At 23.7% G+C, this 16,676-nt stretch overlaps 2 protein-coding genes across 3 annotated transcripts in view; both read right to left on the reverse strand.

Annotated features, from left to right (window-relative positions):
• Positions 1-16,676, reverse strand: part of LOC122502531 (roundabout homolog 1-like) — a 510,500-nt gene that overhangs the window by 411,327 nt on the left and 82,497 nt on the right. The window contains exon 1 of one of the 2 annotated variants that reach the window (XM_043612640.1): positions 5,060-5,100. The exons of the other annotated variant lie outside the window; for it this stretch is intronic. The gene's annotated coding sequence lies outside the window, so the exon portion shown is untranslated. Of the gene's footprint in view, positions 1-5,059; positions 5,101-16,676 lie in introns of those variants that run through there. 2 annotated transcript variants of the gene reach the window in all.
• On the reverse strand, positions 10,297-14,269 carry LOC122502532. Its single transcript, XM_043612641.1, has 3 exons — positions 13,670-14,269; positions 13,389-13,596; positions 10,297-12,732 (listed from the first exon to the last, which is right to left on the reverse strand). The coding sequence occupies exons 1-3, from the start codon at positions 14,109-14,111 to the stop codon at positions 10,638-10,640; spliced, it is 2,745 nt and encodes a 914-aa protein (XP_043468576.1). The 5' UTR covers positions 14,112-14,269; the 3' UTR covers positions 10,297-10,637.

Here is a 16,676-nt window from a genome sequence, read left to right on the forward strand (position 1 = left end):
GTAAAGTAATAAAAAGAGTAAAAAAAAGTTTCCCAAAATCAAAAAAGAAAGGAAACATGTCCCCTTTCCCACAGCTGGACAACCGCGGAGAAGAGTTCAAGTTACAAGTGCTGAAAGAGGTAACAAAGGTTCCATTTGGCAAATGGCCAGATCACTCCATATCTAATTGTCGACCCCTTCGAAAACCATTATCCAGTAGTGCCTTTTCCAGGATATGCGCTCAATAAAGACAGAGAATTCCCTACTTATGCGCACTCGGAATTATTATTTAGTGCCGCTTCACTTAGTTTCAATAAAATTCACATTATTTCAACTCGATTCTTTTTTCTTCACCTCTTCATCGAATTTTCAAAAGAAGAATTTCAATTTTGTAAAACAATTATTAGATATTTGTGGTGCATGAATAAATCCTCTGAAAGTATATTTATCAGAATTTTCATTTCTCAAAAATATATTTAAAGAGTTCTTAAAATAGGAGGAATTTTCTTTTGGTAAAAACTTAAAAAGTTTCTGATTTTATACAAAAGTTGATCCAAAATTGCAAATCAATGAAATATAAAACTTTGAACAAGGAAAATTGTCTAATAAAATTCAGGCCTGATCCAAAGAAAAAATTATAAGTTATAACGCAATAAAAAAATCGAAAACTGTAAAAAATTTATTAAAACAAATCTTATCTTGAAAATAAGAGAAAAACGAAGAGAGAGAAATTCGTTTTTAAGAAATACAATATCCATTAACGAGATTTCTGACAATTTTCCTATATACCGCAAAAAGTCATTAGACTATTGACGTTTATATAGAAGTCATCACTAAAGATCAAGACTTCGTGGAAAAAAGAATAAGGGGAAGACGCGAGTATTACTTCCAAGTAAAATCTTATACACACGAACCTCAAGCAATAGGTCGGAAGTGTTTCCTCCTCAGGCAGGCGCGGTTTCTCTTTTTTTTTTTTTTTTTTTTCTTTCTTTTTTATTTCTCCGTGACCATGAAAGCAAACCGTAAAAACGTCAAACTCTATAACTTAGCACTCTTTTAACCTTTAACGTCAAGCAAAGCCCACTCTCAGAATTATTGCCGATGGGGGTAAAACCGCGTACAATTATTGCAAGCGTACCTATTATTACCACCTGAGTCAAACCTCGTAAAATAAAGACATTACTAATGTTATTTTGCATTGCAAATATCATATCCATCTAATTGATAAATGTAGTCACGTAAATACACTTTCGAATCAATATCATCGAAAGTATTTGTGTACTATTGGCTAACTAATAAGATTGTTCTGAAATTTATTACTAATTAATAAACCACAAACGAGACAAAAAGTTATTATTTATTTAAATGACAAAAACCTTGTTTTCTAGGTTCGATGAATTTGTAAATTTCATTAATTATTGTACGGGGATTATGAATTTGCAACTGTACAGACTGAGGAACAGGAAAAAACTTCACGAAACACAGTTTACATGAAGTTGTCTGTAAATTTTTATTTATTATTGATAATAAGTCATTTTTATCCTCAAAAAGTTTGTCTCCGATTTAAATATATAGTAACATATAAAGACTTAATAATTAATAAATTTAAAATAGAGTTAATATAAAGTCAATCTTTTCAGTTTGCTTAAAGAGTATTAAAAATTTCCATTTTTGAATTAATTTCAATTTAGACAAATTTTACGTATTTATAATCATTTTCGTCACTAAAAAATAATCATTCTATTAATAACTTTTTGTACTTATTCAGGGTTGACACGCTTTTGCTCTTTTCAAATTACCTGACTTTTCCAGATTTTTCAAATTAACAAATTTTAACCTGGAATTTTTCCAGGTTTTTAATACGAAAATTATTAGGAAAATATCAATAACTTCATTTTAAAATTTTAAATAAATATTTAATCATTATTATTTCTTCAAATAGAAATTAAAATTTGTAAAAATTTGAAATTCAATAACTTATAAGAATATTTTTATAAAACATGAAGAAATAGATCACTCCGAGTCTTCGACTTGGAGTGATCGCTTTCTTCATGTTTTATAATAATTAAAACTTGCTGCTTTGTTACTGTAACTTCTTCAAAAATTATTTTCATCATGACGATTATTCATTTCTAGAATTTCCAACTAAAATTCTTCTTCAGGTCAATTTTTTTTAATAGTTTTTGAAAAAATTCTTTGAGAATTTTAAAATTCTTTTGTTTACAATTTGATTTTATGAAATTTCGATAAGACTGGCAATCCTCAATTAAGTGTATTAGAAATTAAAAATTAAAAACTTTAAATAATTTTTAAAAAATTTCATTAAATTTTTTGAAAAAAATTAATTCTACAGAATTCTTAATTAAAAGAATGAAAAGTGAAAATTTTCAGAGATTTTCATTTGAAACTTATTGAAAATTCAATTATTTAAAAAAAAATCAATGCTATAATGTTTTCAATATTCAATTATAATCTAAAATTTTAACTGAAATTCATTTTTAAATCAATATTTATTAGGACATTCTACGAGAATTCAATTATTTAACTACAAAAATAAATATTTTATTAAATAATTAAATGTATCTTAAAATTAAATTTTCATACAGAATGTCATTTTTCGAGAAATTTGATGAAAATTGTATTAAAAATAATTGAAATTCTGCCAAGAATTTTATTATATTTTTTGAAAATAATTGAATTTCGAAGAGGAATTTTATTTTTTATAAAGATAATTGAAATTTTTACGAGAATTTTTGTAAAGTTTTAAAAATAATTAGATTTTTGCATTAAATTTTTCTTTTGATAATTGAATTCTTGTGAAAATGTTTATTTTTGAAAAGAATTTAATTCTTGAAAAGAATTATATTAAAATAAAATTTCTTAAATAATTGAATTGCTTCGAAGAATTTTATTTTTTACGAAAATAATTGAATTGTTTCAAAGATTTTTACAAACATTTTTGATAATAATTATTTTCCTAGGAATAATTTATTATTCTCTCGACAAATTTTACTTAAATTTTTAAGAATAATTTCATTTGTCGAAAAATTTGATGAAAATTGTAATAAAAATAATTGAAATTCTGACAAGAAATTTATTATAATTTTTGAAAATAATCCCTGTAAAAATTTTATTATTTATGAAAATAATTGAATGATTGCGAAAAAGTTTATAAAAAAAATTTGTAAATAATGATTTAATTATTTCTAAAGATAATTAAAATTTTAACGAGAATTTTTAAATTACATCGAGAAATTTCATTAAAAAATTGAAAATAATTAAAATCTGAAAAAGAATTTTAGTTAAATTTTTTTTTTGATAATTAAATTGTTGTGAAAAATTTTATTTTCAAAAAGAATTAAATTCTTAAGAAGAATTTTATTAAAATTTCTTAAATAATTGAATTGCTTCGAAGAATTTTATTTTTTACGAAAATAATTGAATTCTTTCGAAGATTTTTACAAACATTTTTGACAATAATTATTTTCCTACGAAGAATGTTATATTTTACAAAAAAAAAAATTGTATTCTATGATCAATTTTCTTATACTTTTTAAAATTTATAAAGCATTTTATCAAAATTAAAAAAAAATTTAATTCTCCAGAATTTTCTTCATATTTTATTTTAAATAATTGAATTTCTATAAAAAATGTATTATTTCTGAAAATAATTGAATTCTTAAGAAGAATTGTATTGAAAATAATTGAATTGTATACGAAAATTTATTAAAATTTTGTTTAAATAATTGAATTCTTTTAGAAAATTGTATTAAAATAGATATTAAAAATAATTGAAATGAAGAAAATTTTTGAAAATAATTGAAATTCTGCCAAGAATTTTATTACAATTTTTGAAAATAATTGAATTTCGGAGAGGAATTTTATTTTTATAAAGATAATTGAAATTTTGACGAGAATTTTTGTAAATTTTTTAACATAATTAGATTTATGCGAAGAATTAGAATACTTTTTAAAATAATTGAATTCCTGAAACGAATTTTTTTAAAATTTCTTTTTAAATAATGGAATTTTTTTGTGAAATTTTATTTAAATAGTCGACATTGAAAAAAATTGAATTTTGACAAATTTTTGAAATTTATTATATTTTTTCGAATAATTTTATGAAAATTATTTTGAAAAAATTTTGTTACAAAGAATTTCATTATTTATTAAAATAATTCAATTTCTTGAAGAAATTTAATTAAAAATGTATTGAAAATAATACTTAAATTGTAATAAATAAATTGTAGCAAAAATGTTTAAATAATTAAATTTCTTTGCTGAATTTTAATAAAATTTTTAAGAATAATTTCATTTTTCGAGGAATTCCACTAAAAGTGTATTAAAAATTAAGAATAATTAAGTTGTATTATGTATTTATGAAAATAATTTACAAATCAATTAAACATTGGAAAATTTAATGATTTTTACAATTTAATAATTAAGTTAAAACAGTGTTGGAAAATAGAATTTTTAACAAGATTAAGATTGAATAATATTTTATTAAAAAATTTTTTCAAATCAATTTAACTTTAGAAAATTTAATAATTTAACAATTTAATAATAGAGATATGATTTTATTAAAAACTCTCTTTCAGAATAACGTCCGCTTTTGATCTATCGCATATGAACTTTACATATATAAATATTAAATTTTTATTAATAAAATATTTCCATAAAATTTAGTATTGACATTCTATTATAAAATTTTATAAGAATATTTTATTCTCATGTAATTCCCAATGTATTATTTATTTTATATTATAAAATTTAATATTTACATTTTATTTTAAAATTCGATATTTGTTATATTATATATAGTTTTATATTCTATATACAATATAAAATTCAATAATTAAACAATTTATTATTTATTATTAATAACAGTTATTATTTTTTATTTATCAGTTCAACAATGAGAAATAAAAGTTAATTTTTTTCCATTTTTTTCCATTTTTTCCAGCATATGAACATTATTAACTGCAACTACATTATTTAAAAAAAGCTTTTTACAAAAATCAAAAGAGTTCTCATAAAAGTTTAAACAAACATTTTTTTTTACAATGCCAATTTCATATACCTGAATATTTTATTCTCGAAAATGTACTCGAACGAACATTTTTTTGCTGCGTTATAAAATATCACACGCGATTTAAAAAAAAATTTAATACACTCCCGGAATCACGACATTCAATCCTTTAAAGCCCGGTATAAAGTTAATTTCAAGCCACTTTATTTTCATTTTCTATGCTTTCGTAATAACTATACAAAAATAGAATAATTTTGCATTTCATCCGCTGGTGAATTGAAAAAGAAATTTGCTTGTATTTTAAATAATTATAACATAGGTACTAAATGACGAAATTAAATTTTCGTTAGCTCTAAACTATTTATCTCTTTACGTTATTTTAGTTTTTTTACTGTATTATAAAATTGTTTTTGTAAAAACTGTTATTTCTTCACATATTTATTATTATTAAATATTAAATATTGAAAATTCGAAATAAAATTATTCTTTTTGCTGAATTTTCCCCACGAAATTAATATTTAAATAAAAAATATATACAAATTAATCTACAAATTTTACGGCATTAAAGGATTAATGTTGGAAAAATTTGTTTTCAGTGAATATTCGTAAAATGAAAAATTTTAAAAGCTACACATTCACTATTTAAAATGGAATAAAATAATAAAGAAGCAAAATATTATAAAAATTAAAAATTAATCCGCTCGCTGTGAGAATATGAAATATAACTTGTAACCCGATTTAGGAATAAATTGTAACTGATGAGTTTTAAATAAATATTGTGAATATATTTCTGATCCCACCCGGCAATGGCCTCGTTACTCGACCTTTATTCCTTTACCTTCTCAAAATGTAAACATACCGCTCGGTTCTTGAAACACAATGCCGAGTGCACGACTTCTGTTATTGTATTATTAAACATAAATTTATAGTATTTTTTCTTTTTTTGCTAATTTTATTTAAAATATAATTAAAATTAAAAATTTTCTAATTTAAATTTTTGTTGAAAACATTAAAAAAAATCAATTTCGGAGAAATAACAAATAATTTCAGAAATTTAATTATTTTCAAAAAATATAAAATTCTTCTTATAAAATTCAACTATATGTTCAAAATTTGAGAAAATCCCAATTATCTTTAAGAATAACAAAATTCTTCTCCAAAGTTCAATTATTTTCATAAATGTCAAAAGAAATTCTTGTTCTAATTTCAATTATTTTTAAAAATAAAATGCATTTTTCTATTTTCAATGATTTTTAATATCTACGATTTTAATAAAATTCCCCAAAAAAAAATTCAATAATTTAAAAAATTTTTAATAAAATTGTATGCAACCATTTAATTATTTTCTCGGAGTGATCGATTTCTTCATAATTTATAAAAATACTTTTATAAGTTCTCGAATTTAAAAAAGGTTTGAATTTGAAATTTTTGAATGTCTTAATTCCTGTTGAAAATTCTGTTCCAAAAATAATCTGAACCTGAATTCAATTATTTTGAATTTTTCGCAAGAATTCAATTATTTTCAAATAAAATTTCTCGAAAGAATTCAATTGTTCTTCAAGTTTTTGATAAATTTCTTGTCAGAAATTTCAATTATTTATTGAATAAAATTTTTCGAAAAAATTCAATTATTATTAAAATTATTTTATAAATTTCTTGTACAAATTTATAAAATTTTTCGAAAAAATTCAATTATTATTAAAATTATTTTATAAATTTCTTGTACAAATTTCAATTATTTTAAATTTTTTGCAATAATTCAAATATTTTCAATACAATTTTATTGAAATATGTGAATTTGATTATTTTCAAATAAAATTTTTCGATGAAATTTAATTGTTCTTAAAATTTTTTGATAAACTTGTCAGAATTTCAATTATTTATTCAATAAAATTTCTTGAAAAAAATCAATTATTATTCAAATTTTTTTATAAATTTCTCGTAAAATTTTCAATTATTTTAAATTGTTTGCAAGAATTCAATTATTTTCTATACAATTTTATTAAAATATTTGAATTCAATTATTTTGAATTTTTCGCAAGAATTCAATTATTATCAAATAAAATTTTTCGAAGAAATTCAATTGTTCTTAAATTTTTTTGATAAACTTGCCAGAATTTCAATTATTTATTCGATAAGATTTCTCGAAAAAATTCAATTGTCTTTAAAAATTTTTATAAATTTTTCGAAAAAATGCAATTATTGTTAAAATTTTTTATAAATTTCTTGTAAAAATTTTTATTATTTTGAATTTTTTGCGAGAATTCAATTATTTATAAATAAAATTTCTCAAAAGAATTGAATTGTTCTTAAAAATTTTAATGTTCTTGTGAGAAATTTCAGTTATTTATTTAATAAAATTTCTCGAAAAAAATCAATTATTATTCAAATTTTTTTATAATTTTCTCGTCAAAATTTCAATTATTTCAAGTTCTTTCTAAGTATTCAATTATTTTCACTATCATTTTATTAAAATAGCAGAATTCAATTATTTTGAATTTTTCGCGAGAATTCAATTATTTTTAAATAAAATTTCTCGAAAAATTGAATTGTTCTTAAAATTTTTAATATTCTTTTCAGAATTTCAATTATTTATTTATTTAATAAAATTTTTCGAAAAAATCAATTATTATTCAAATTTTTTATAATTTTCTCGTCAAAATTTCAATTATTTTTAATTGTTTGCTAGAATTCAATTATTTTTAATACAATTTCATTAAAATATCAGAATTCAATTATTTTGAATTCTTTGCGAGAATTTAATTATTTTGAATTCTTCGCGAGAATTTAATTATTTTCAAATAAAATTTCTTTTAAAAATTCAATTGTTCTTAAAGTTTTTAATATTCTTGTGAGACATTTCAATTATTTATTCAATAACTCAAAAAAAATCAATTATTACTCAAATTTTTTTACAGGTTTCTAGTCAAAATTTCAATTATTTTAAATTGTTTGCAAGAATTCAATTATTTTCTATATAATTTTATTAAAATATCTGAATTCAATTATTTTTAAATAAAATTTTTTGAAAGAATTCAATTGTTCTTAAAATTTTTAATTTTCTTGTGAGTCATTTCAATTATTTATTCAATAAAATTTCTCAAAAAAAATCAATTATTATTCAAATTTTTTTTATAAATTTCTTCTAAAAATTTTAAATATTTTAAATTGTTTGCAAGAATTCCCTTTTTTTTCTATACAATTTTATTAAAATATCTCAATTCCATTACCTGAATGAATGAAAAAACATTCAAATTATTATAGTTAATTCTTTTCTAGAAATTTTAGCTAAAATATTTCTAAAATCCACTTGTTTAAAAGTCAATATCATGAAATTTTGAATAATTGATTAAGTCATAAAAATGAAGTATTTTTTTTATTATAAATACGTTTTTTTTATTACAACTACTAATTATATATTTAAATTTACCGAAAAAAAGATTTTAAAAGCTATAATTAAAATAAATAAATAGAAGCAAATTCCTCGGGGTATATCGAAGGAAAATTGAAGCGAAGAGCGAGCAACGAAGCAAGGCACAGTTGCGTTCATTAGCGTAAGCTGCTTTACTTATTACGACTTAATTTTGTATTTTCCATCCAAGGAAAATATTATATATACATACACATTTTCCCATGATCGTAAAATGGCTAAAACAATACCAATTTTACTTTTACATTACAGGACGAACAATTATGTGCATTAGTTCGATAGTTGGGTGGAGTATAATATACATAGAAGAGGGTAGACGAGAAAGAGAGAGAGGGAAAAAAATTGAAAATTTACTCTACAACGTTATATCGAGACAGTGGTATGTATATATGAAAGCCCCCCACGCTCTTGGATACCATTCGGAAGGTGTGTCGGGTCGCCGTGTATCGATTACCCCATTAACGCATAATTGGCAAGTGTATGCGTCACAGCCAGTCATTGAGGAGCAAGAGAGAGAGGAGAAGTTCGTGCAATGCAACTACGAAATACCTCTACACCTAAGCATAATAATTAAATTTAAATAGTGGCTAGAAGGTTCATTAAGATTGTATTCGAGCTAGCTATCGCATACAGAACATAAATTGGAAAAGTTGGCGGAACCAATTCATAACTTTGTTTCCAACACAAATAGTTAAAGAGAATTGAAGAGAAAGATATTCTTCAGTTGTCTTAATAGAAATTTCAAAAACTTTTCACTTCATTTCATTTTATCGGGTAAATAATGTACCTCCCCCCTTCCGTTCCTTCAAAAAATTTTCTACATAAATTTTTATTTTTTTTTCTTTCTTCTCGAGAAAATTAAATAAATCAGTCTTCATAAATTTATACATAAAAATTAATTGACAAAATTTTTTTCATTTTGATTCATTTCATTTCAAAAGCATTAAAAAATTATCAATTTAGAAAAAGTCTTATTTTCTGGGAAAAACTCTTAAGGAGGTTCTCTCGCAAACAGAAATAACAAACAGTTTTTTATGAAATTTGATATACTAATAGATAATGGTTTAAGGAAGATGTAGTTAAATTTTTACAGGTCTAGGTTGATTGTGACAAAAGATATAAATAATTTTCTTTCTTTACATTTAACACTGAGTCTTATGGGGAATTGAATTTTCTTGGTTTTCAATCTCAAATTATGATAAACCTGACAAACAGATATTAGTCAAACTTTTTATACCTATAGTTAAATAACTAATATATAATTAATTAAAATAAAATTGGTCAGACCTTACCTAGAACACTCAAAATTAATTATTTTGTTTAAAAAAACACCATATTTTGACAATCAGAACTTACTCAGTACAACGCTTGGCAACGGTGCATCTTGTAGGTTAGGTACAGAAAAAGCGCGAAATTTGAAAGTAATATAGTTAATTTTAATATTAATTCGTAATAATGAATAATAATTAATAAATATTTATTTATTTAATAATAAATTCTTTATTAAAAATTTTGAAAAATAATATGCATAAAATTAATTTAATTATTTTTAATTTTCATACACTTTTCAAAAAATTTATAAAACATTGAAATTTTTGTAAAATGAAAAGAATAATTAATAATTTCAATTAATTAAAATTGAAAGTTAAATTAAATTTTTTTAAATTTAATAAATAAATAATATATAAATTTTGGTTGGGTGAACAAAACGTGAAATATTTTTGTTGAAATCATATAGTTATTTTTTATTTGTAGTATCACATTTTACTATTTTATAAAAACGCAATAAATATTTTTTTCTAAATAATACATACAATAAATACATAAAACTTACATACATAAAACCATATAATGAAATAAATTTCAATATTTTGTATTAGATAATTTACAACTAAAATTTGGTAAGAAATTTTTTTACGAAGTCAACAATTCGTAGTGAGTAATTTTTTGCTGCTGGTAACTTTAACAACAGACTTATAACATGTTAAGAAGAACTCGAAATTCGTTGTTTTCTTATGCTTTAACAATTAAATACAATATGTAGGTATTTTTTTGTTTTTCTTAGCAACACATTGTAAATAATAAATAAATATAATACATTATCTATTCTTTGACAGTATAAATAATAAAAATAATAAATAGTAAAAATAATATGCACTTAAATATTTCGCTTTGATTAAGTTACATAATTTGGCATGATTATTTGGAGTTTTTTTCTAAAAACTCAACAATTTTATTGATCACTCTTCGCTGTTTGGTGACTTTCACGTTTCCATTTTCATCGACGCCTAAAATGTCTAGCAGACCCATAAATTTATTTTCTTTATAAGCATCAACAATATTTTCGTACGTGATATTTGCAGCTGCTATCTTCTTCCTCGTAGCATATGTAGTACATTCATTCAAGAGATCTAGCTGGTTTAGAAACGTTGAACCTTTTGACACTTTTGCTTTTTTTCTAATTGCTGCTCTGTTTCCAATTACTGATTTCTTTCCAGTTGTTGCTTTTTTTTCAATTGCATCCCAAGTTACACTGGCTTCGACGATCTGTTTGTCAGAAATTTTTAATTTTATTAAAACTTGTTCTAGCATTTGGACATCACATATTGCATTATGAGCCTCGTCTGTATTTATGTCAAAATCTTTTGCGAGATTCTCCAATTTATTTTGCCCTTTCCCCTTTTTACCCGTAGACCTCGCGATTAAGGGCAATGAATCAGAAAATCCTGCAACTATTGATCCAAAATGTTTTGACATAAAAACCTTCGCAATCGCCAACATTAAACGCGGGTAGTCAAATTTGCAATTGTGAGCTGCAAGTATGCATTTTTTTCCAAAAAAGTAGAGAAACTCGTAAAATGCAAGTATTGCTTCCATTAATGAAACCGATTCCACTGGTTTTCCGTGGAGAAGCAATTGACCGTTAATGTATCGCAACCCATTAACAAGACTTGCTTCTTCCGAAATCTTTTGACTTGGACTAATATATACTGAAAATTGATAGTCTTTATATTTTGCAGCGATTTGCAAAATGTCAGTATCTTTTTTCAGACTTCCTATTTCCAGGTCAAAAAATATTACAATAGGTTTAAAATTGTTTTTGCCATTGAAAAGAGGAATTGTTTCGTCTAAAGCGGTAAGAAGTCCAATGTTGGGTGAATAATTTGTTCCTTCGGAAAGTTCTTTTTTATTTCTTAATTCAGTTTTTTGTTTTTTTAGAAATAACCTTCGTTTTTTAAACGGACGAGTTTGAGATTTTAAATATCTCTTTTTATTTTTTTCATCTACGTTGTTGGTATATTTCTTAGTGTGCTGTCCGGGAGATACATTTAATTTATTTAATAAATCAGGAACATATTTCTCACCCTCGTTTTTTTTATTAATTGAACAAGCAACTCTAACATCGCTTGATGTTGACATTCCATAAACCCGACTTTTCGGTGCTTTACTAACAATCGTGGCATTTAAGCTTTCATTAGGATTACTTGAAACCCCGGCAGCAAATCGATTAGCATTTTTGGCCATAATATTAAAAAGGCACTTTAAATCCTCAAAAAGTTTTTCATCTTGGAAACCGTCATCAATATTTGCGTGCTTATAAGTTTCAGGATTTTCTGAGAATGTGCACCACGTTCCACAATTATCATGAATATTGAAACAATGATATGGTATGTTCTGAATAGCTTGTGACAATTTGTCACAGTTTCCTTTATTCTGAGCAATGCTGTAATTAAAACACTTTTGTAAATATTTTATACTTGTTGCATTTAGCTCTTTATGTCGACTTTGAATTTTAAAAAGTTCATTAGTCAAACCTTTACTGGTATGATTTATGTCACTTTGCTTTACAATATCATGAGCACTTGCGTTTCGTGCTACACAGATTGCACTGCTATCATTGTCGCCAATCATTACTCCCACCTCTAAATTGCATTCTTTTAAAATTGAATTATTTGCAATAATCTCTACAGCTGCCTGAGGTTCCATTGCCTTCGCGCTTCCCTCAAAATTCAATCGACAATCATGATCGTCTTTCGCATGTCCATTTTCACACATCCTACATTTTCGATTGAATGTTGCGTAAGAAAGAACTTTTTTAGAAAAAAACCCTATAAGTGACCCAGTGCCCGAAATGCTGTCGTACGTTCTACCTGTTCCCCTAGTAAACCAACCCATATCAAAAGATGCGGCAATGCGTACTTTATTTTCTGCCGAAATTTTAAAATTCTCTACTATTAAATTCGGAATATTCGGAATGTCCGGAAACATAAACTCGACGTTTAAATTTGAAGGCCTGAAATAAAATAAAATATCTAATTAAGGACTCGTAATAAATAGGTTTCAATCTCTTTGTTTAGTAAAAAAGAATTGTTTATTCTTCTATTTTTTACAATTAATATACATATTTTATCAATTTATTGGAAAAGATTCAAGATCTCTTTACATTACAAATTTCATGTGCTCAATAAAGCATTTGGATAGTTTATAATTGATTTCATAAATTAATAAGAGAATAAATAAGCTTTATAAGATAATGAAAGAAAAATCTTATTCAAAGTCAATTAAAATAGATATAACAGAATTATAAACACTGTACATATCAATATCCTTTAATATATATATATACATAAAATGTAAAAAAAATTATTTTTTCCACAACATGAAAAATAATTTATGTGTAAAAACTTTGTTAATAGATTTTTAAATTGATTTTATATATTATGATTCAATAAATTGATTAAAAAATAAATTGTATCGTTGTAAAAAAAAAATTTGTAAATCATTATAAAAAATAAGCAATTGAAAAAGATCTCATATAATATAAAAATAAATGGAAAAGATATTCTTAATCAAAAAGTGTTCAATTAAAATTATAATTATATGAAATGCAATAATAAACAATATATGATCGCAAAATGCACGTATCGAACAATGTAAAAAAACACTTACAACAATCGTTTCACTTCTTCATACTTTTCTATAGTAAGCTTTCTTTCTTCCTTAGCTGCTTTCAAACAACTAGCATGTGCCATTTTTTCAGCCTCGATACCTACTTCTTTTTCGTGTACTTTAAAATTATTCCACCTGAATTCTGGAATGTTTAAAGACGACAGAATTTTATTTAAGTGAGTATTACCCATTCCTCCATTCAGTGTACCTAGAAATAGATGCTTATATTTTACTTCATTCATTTTGTTACAAAAAATGATATTATAATTGTTTATACTCACCAACAACAACTTTTGTGTTTACATCAAAATGTTTATGCATATTTGGACCGGATACAATGTGCTGTTTGTCCGTTGAAACTTGTGTGGAAAGTAAGCACGTGTTACATTTAACATTGAAAACAGATGCCAAACCAAATCTTTTTTCATTTACAATGTCTGTTAATGATAAAACAGATTTACAATTTTTACAATTAAGTTGTTCTGCCAACGTTTTTAAATGCACGATTCGTCTGCCTTCAGCAGACTCGCACTTTACAAATTCACAGTTTGAATCATTTTTGAGGTTAGGTTCAACATTTTTAATGCCATAAACACTCCGAAGATTTTTACCCACATTTTGCATTCGACAACGATTTTCGTACACTTTTTTGGTAACTTTTTTACCCTTCCAATAATAATTTTTTACACTTTTTTCAGCACTATTTTCTAAATTTTCCGACATGATATCACATTACCGTATGTATTTACAAAACAAACAATTGCAGACGACACGAAACGGAAAAGAGGAAGCATAAATCCAACGTTGTCAAGCGTTGCGCTTGTACTACGTGATTCAAATGAAAATTTAAATGGACATTGCTTTGACTAACCACGTAGAGAGAGAACCTCCTTAATATATAGAACTAAATTGAAGAATCAATTAATTATTAGAGAATCGTCGGCTAAATTAATTAAAATTATTCAAATTCAATAATTAATTTTCTTAATTTTTATTTGCAAATTTTTAAGGCGTTTGATTTAGACAAAACTTTAATCATTATAATTATTTTTCCACGCAGGAATTAAGATTTTCAAAAAGTACAATTTCGATTATTGTGAAATTCTTCAATTAAATAATATGTTATAAAAAAAATAAAAACTTCAAATAATTTCCAAAAAAAATTTGAAATTAAAATTTCTCAAAAAAATTAATTCCTCAGAATTTTTAATTTTAGGATTTTAATATGAAACATTTAAAAAATTTCATTACTTCTAAAATTATTAATAAATTATTAAATATATATTAAAAATGCAACTAATTTAAAATGAATTTGAATTATTAAATTTTTTCAAATTGAATTCTTGCAAAGAATTTAAAATAATTGAAATTTAAACGAGAAAATTAGACAAAATTTGAATAATAATTGATTTTTTTCGAGAAATTTTATTGAAATTTCTGACAAGAAAATAAAAAATGTTAAGAACAATTCAATTCTTTCGAAAAATTTTATTTGAAAATAATTGAATTCTCGCGAAAAATTCAAAATAATTGAATTCTGATAATATAAAAATTGTATTTAAAATAATTAAATTCCTGCAAATAATTTAAAACAATTGAAATTTTTACAAGAATAAAAAAATTTGAATAACAATTGATTTTTTTTGAGAAATTTTATTAAATAAATAATTAAAATTTCTGCAAAGAAAATAAAAAATTTTAAGAACAATTCAATTCTTTCGAGAAATTTTATTTAAAAATAATTGAATTCTCGCGAAAAATTCAAAATAATTGAATTCTGATATTTTAATGAAATTCTATTGAAACTAATTGAATTCTAGCAAACAATTTAAAATAATTGAAATTTTTACAAGAATAAAAAAATTTGAATAATAATTGATTTTTTTCGAGAAATTTTATGAAATAAATAATTGAAATTTCTCACAAGAATATTATTATTTTTAAGAACAATTCAATTCTTTCGAGAAATTACATTTGAAAATAATTGAATTCTTGCGAAAAATTCAAAATAATTGAATTCTGATATTTTAATAAAATAGTACAGAAAATAATTGAATTCTTACAAGGAACTTAAAATAATTAAAACTTTGAAGAGAAATTTATAAAAAGATTTGAATAATAATAAATTTTTATCGAAAAATTTTATTGAATAAATAATTGAAATTCTGTCAAGAAATTTATCAAAAATTTCAAGAACAATTGAATTCCTTCGAGAAACTTTATTTTAAAATAATTGAATTCTTGCTAAAAATTCAAAATAATTCAATTCAATTCAATTCTTTCGAGAAATTTGATTTGAAAATAATTGAAATCTCGCGAAAAATTTTAAATAATTGAATTCTGATATTTTGAAATAAAATTGTATTGAAAATAATTCTTGCGAAAAATTTAAAATAATTAGTTATTTGAATTGAATACATATTTGTCCTGATGGAAAGAAAAGACAAGAAGTGAAATATGTTTTTAATGTAAAGAAAACTCCTTCCAATACAGGTGAATTTTTATTATTTTTTTTTGAAAGGTTTCGAGTGGACCAGAGTGTCCAAAAAGTGTTTCTTCACTCGAGTCAACGAACCATGTAAAAATTTGGCCGAGAGAGCGCCCGAGTTAAAATCCTTTCGGCACGATAAAAGAACGAAAAACACAGTTAGTTGTGTTTGTGTATGTACATATGTGGGTGTATGTGTAATACAGGGTAGATGAATCGGGAGGCTTGGCACGCGATGGAAGTCCCCTTTTTCTCCCCCCCCCAACCCTTTCTCTACTCTCTCTCTTTCTCTCGCTCCGTCTCTTTTTTTTCTTGATTCACGGAAGCAAAAGCATGGACCGAATCCAAGCAACTGCAGATTTCTGCTCGAATCTCTTGACTTGAATGCTCCCCAACACGGAAAATTCCCTCTATTTCGTTTCTTTATTTTTTTTCCACCCATCTTCCCCTTGGTGTTATCCCCGTCAATACATATTTGTCATATTCTCACCATATTGTACTTGATTTCCTCAATTTTTCAGAGCCGTTACTTTTTGAGTTTTTGAAATAAATTGTTGATAAAATTAGATTTAGAAATTTTTTTTATTTTTGCATTTTTTACCAGAGATTATATTGGAAGAGGGGGGAAATAATTCAAATTTTTTGTAAGAAAAAAAATTATTGCGAAAGGAAAAATTCGTTGTCAATTTGGAAATATGTCGGTAAGTCAGAAATTAATGGAAAAAAAATGTTTGAGCGAATTGGAAAAAAATAGTTAAGGGACTTAATTTAGTTAGTGAGTAAACAAATTCTGAAAAGAC

This window comes from Leptopilina heterotoma, unplaced genomic scaffold (genome assembly GCF_015476425.1).
Source record: "Leptopilina heterotoma isolate Lh14 unplaced genomic scaffold, ASM1547642v1 Lhet_232, whole genome shotgun sequence".
NCBI classification, from domain to species: Eukaryota; Metazoa; Arthropoda; class Insecta; order Hymenoptera; family Figitidae; genus Leptopilina; species Leptopilina heterotoma.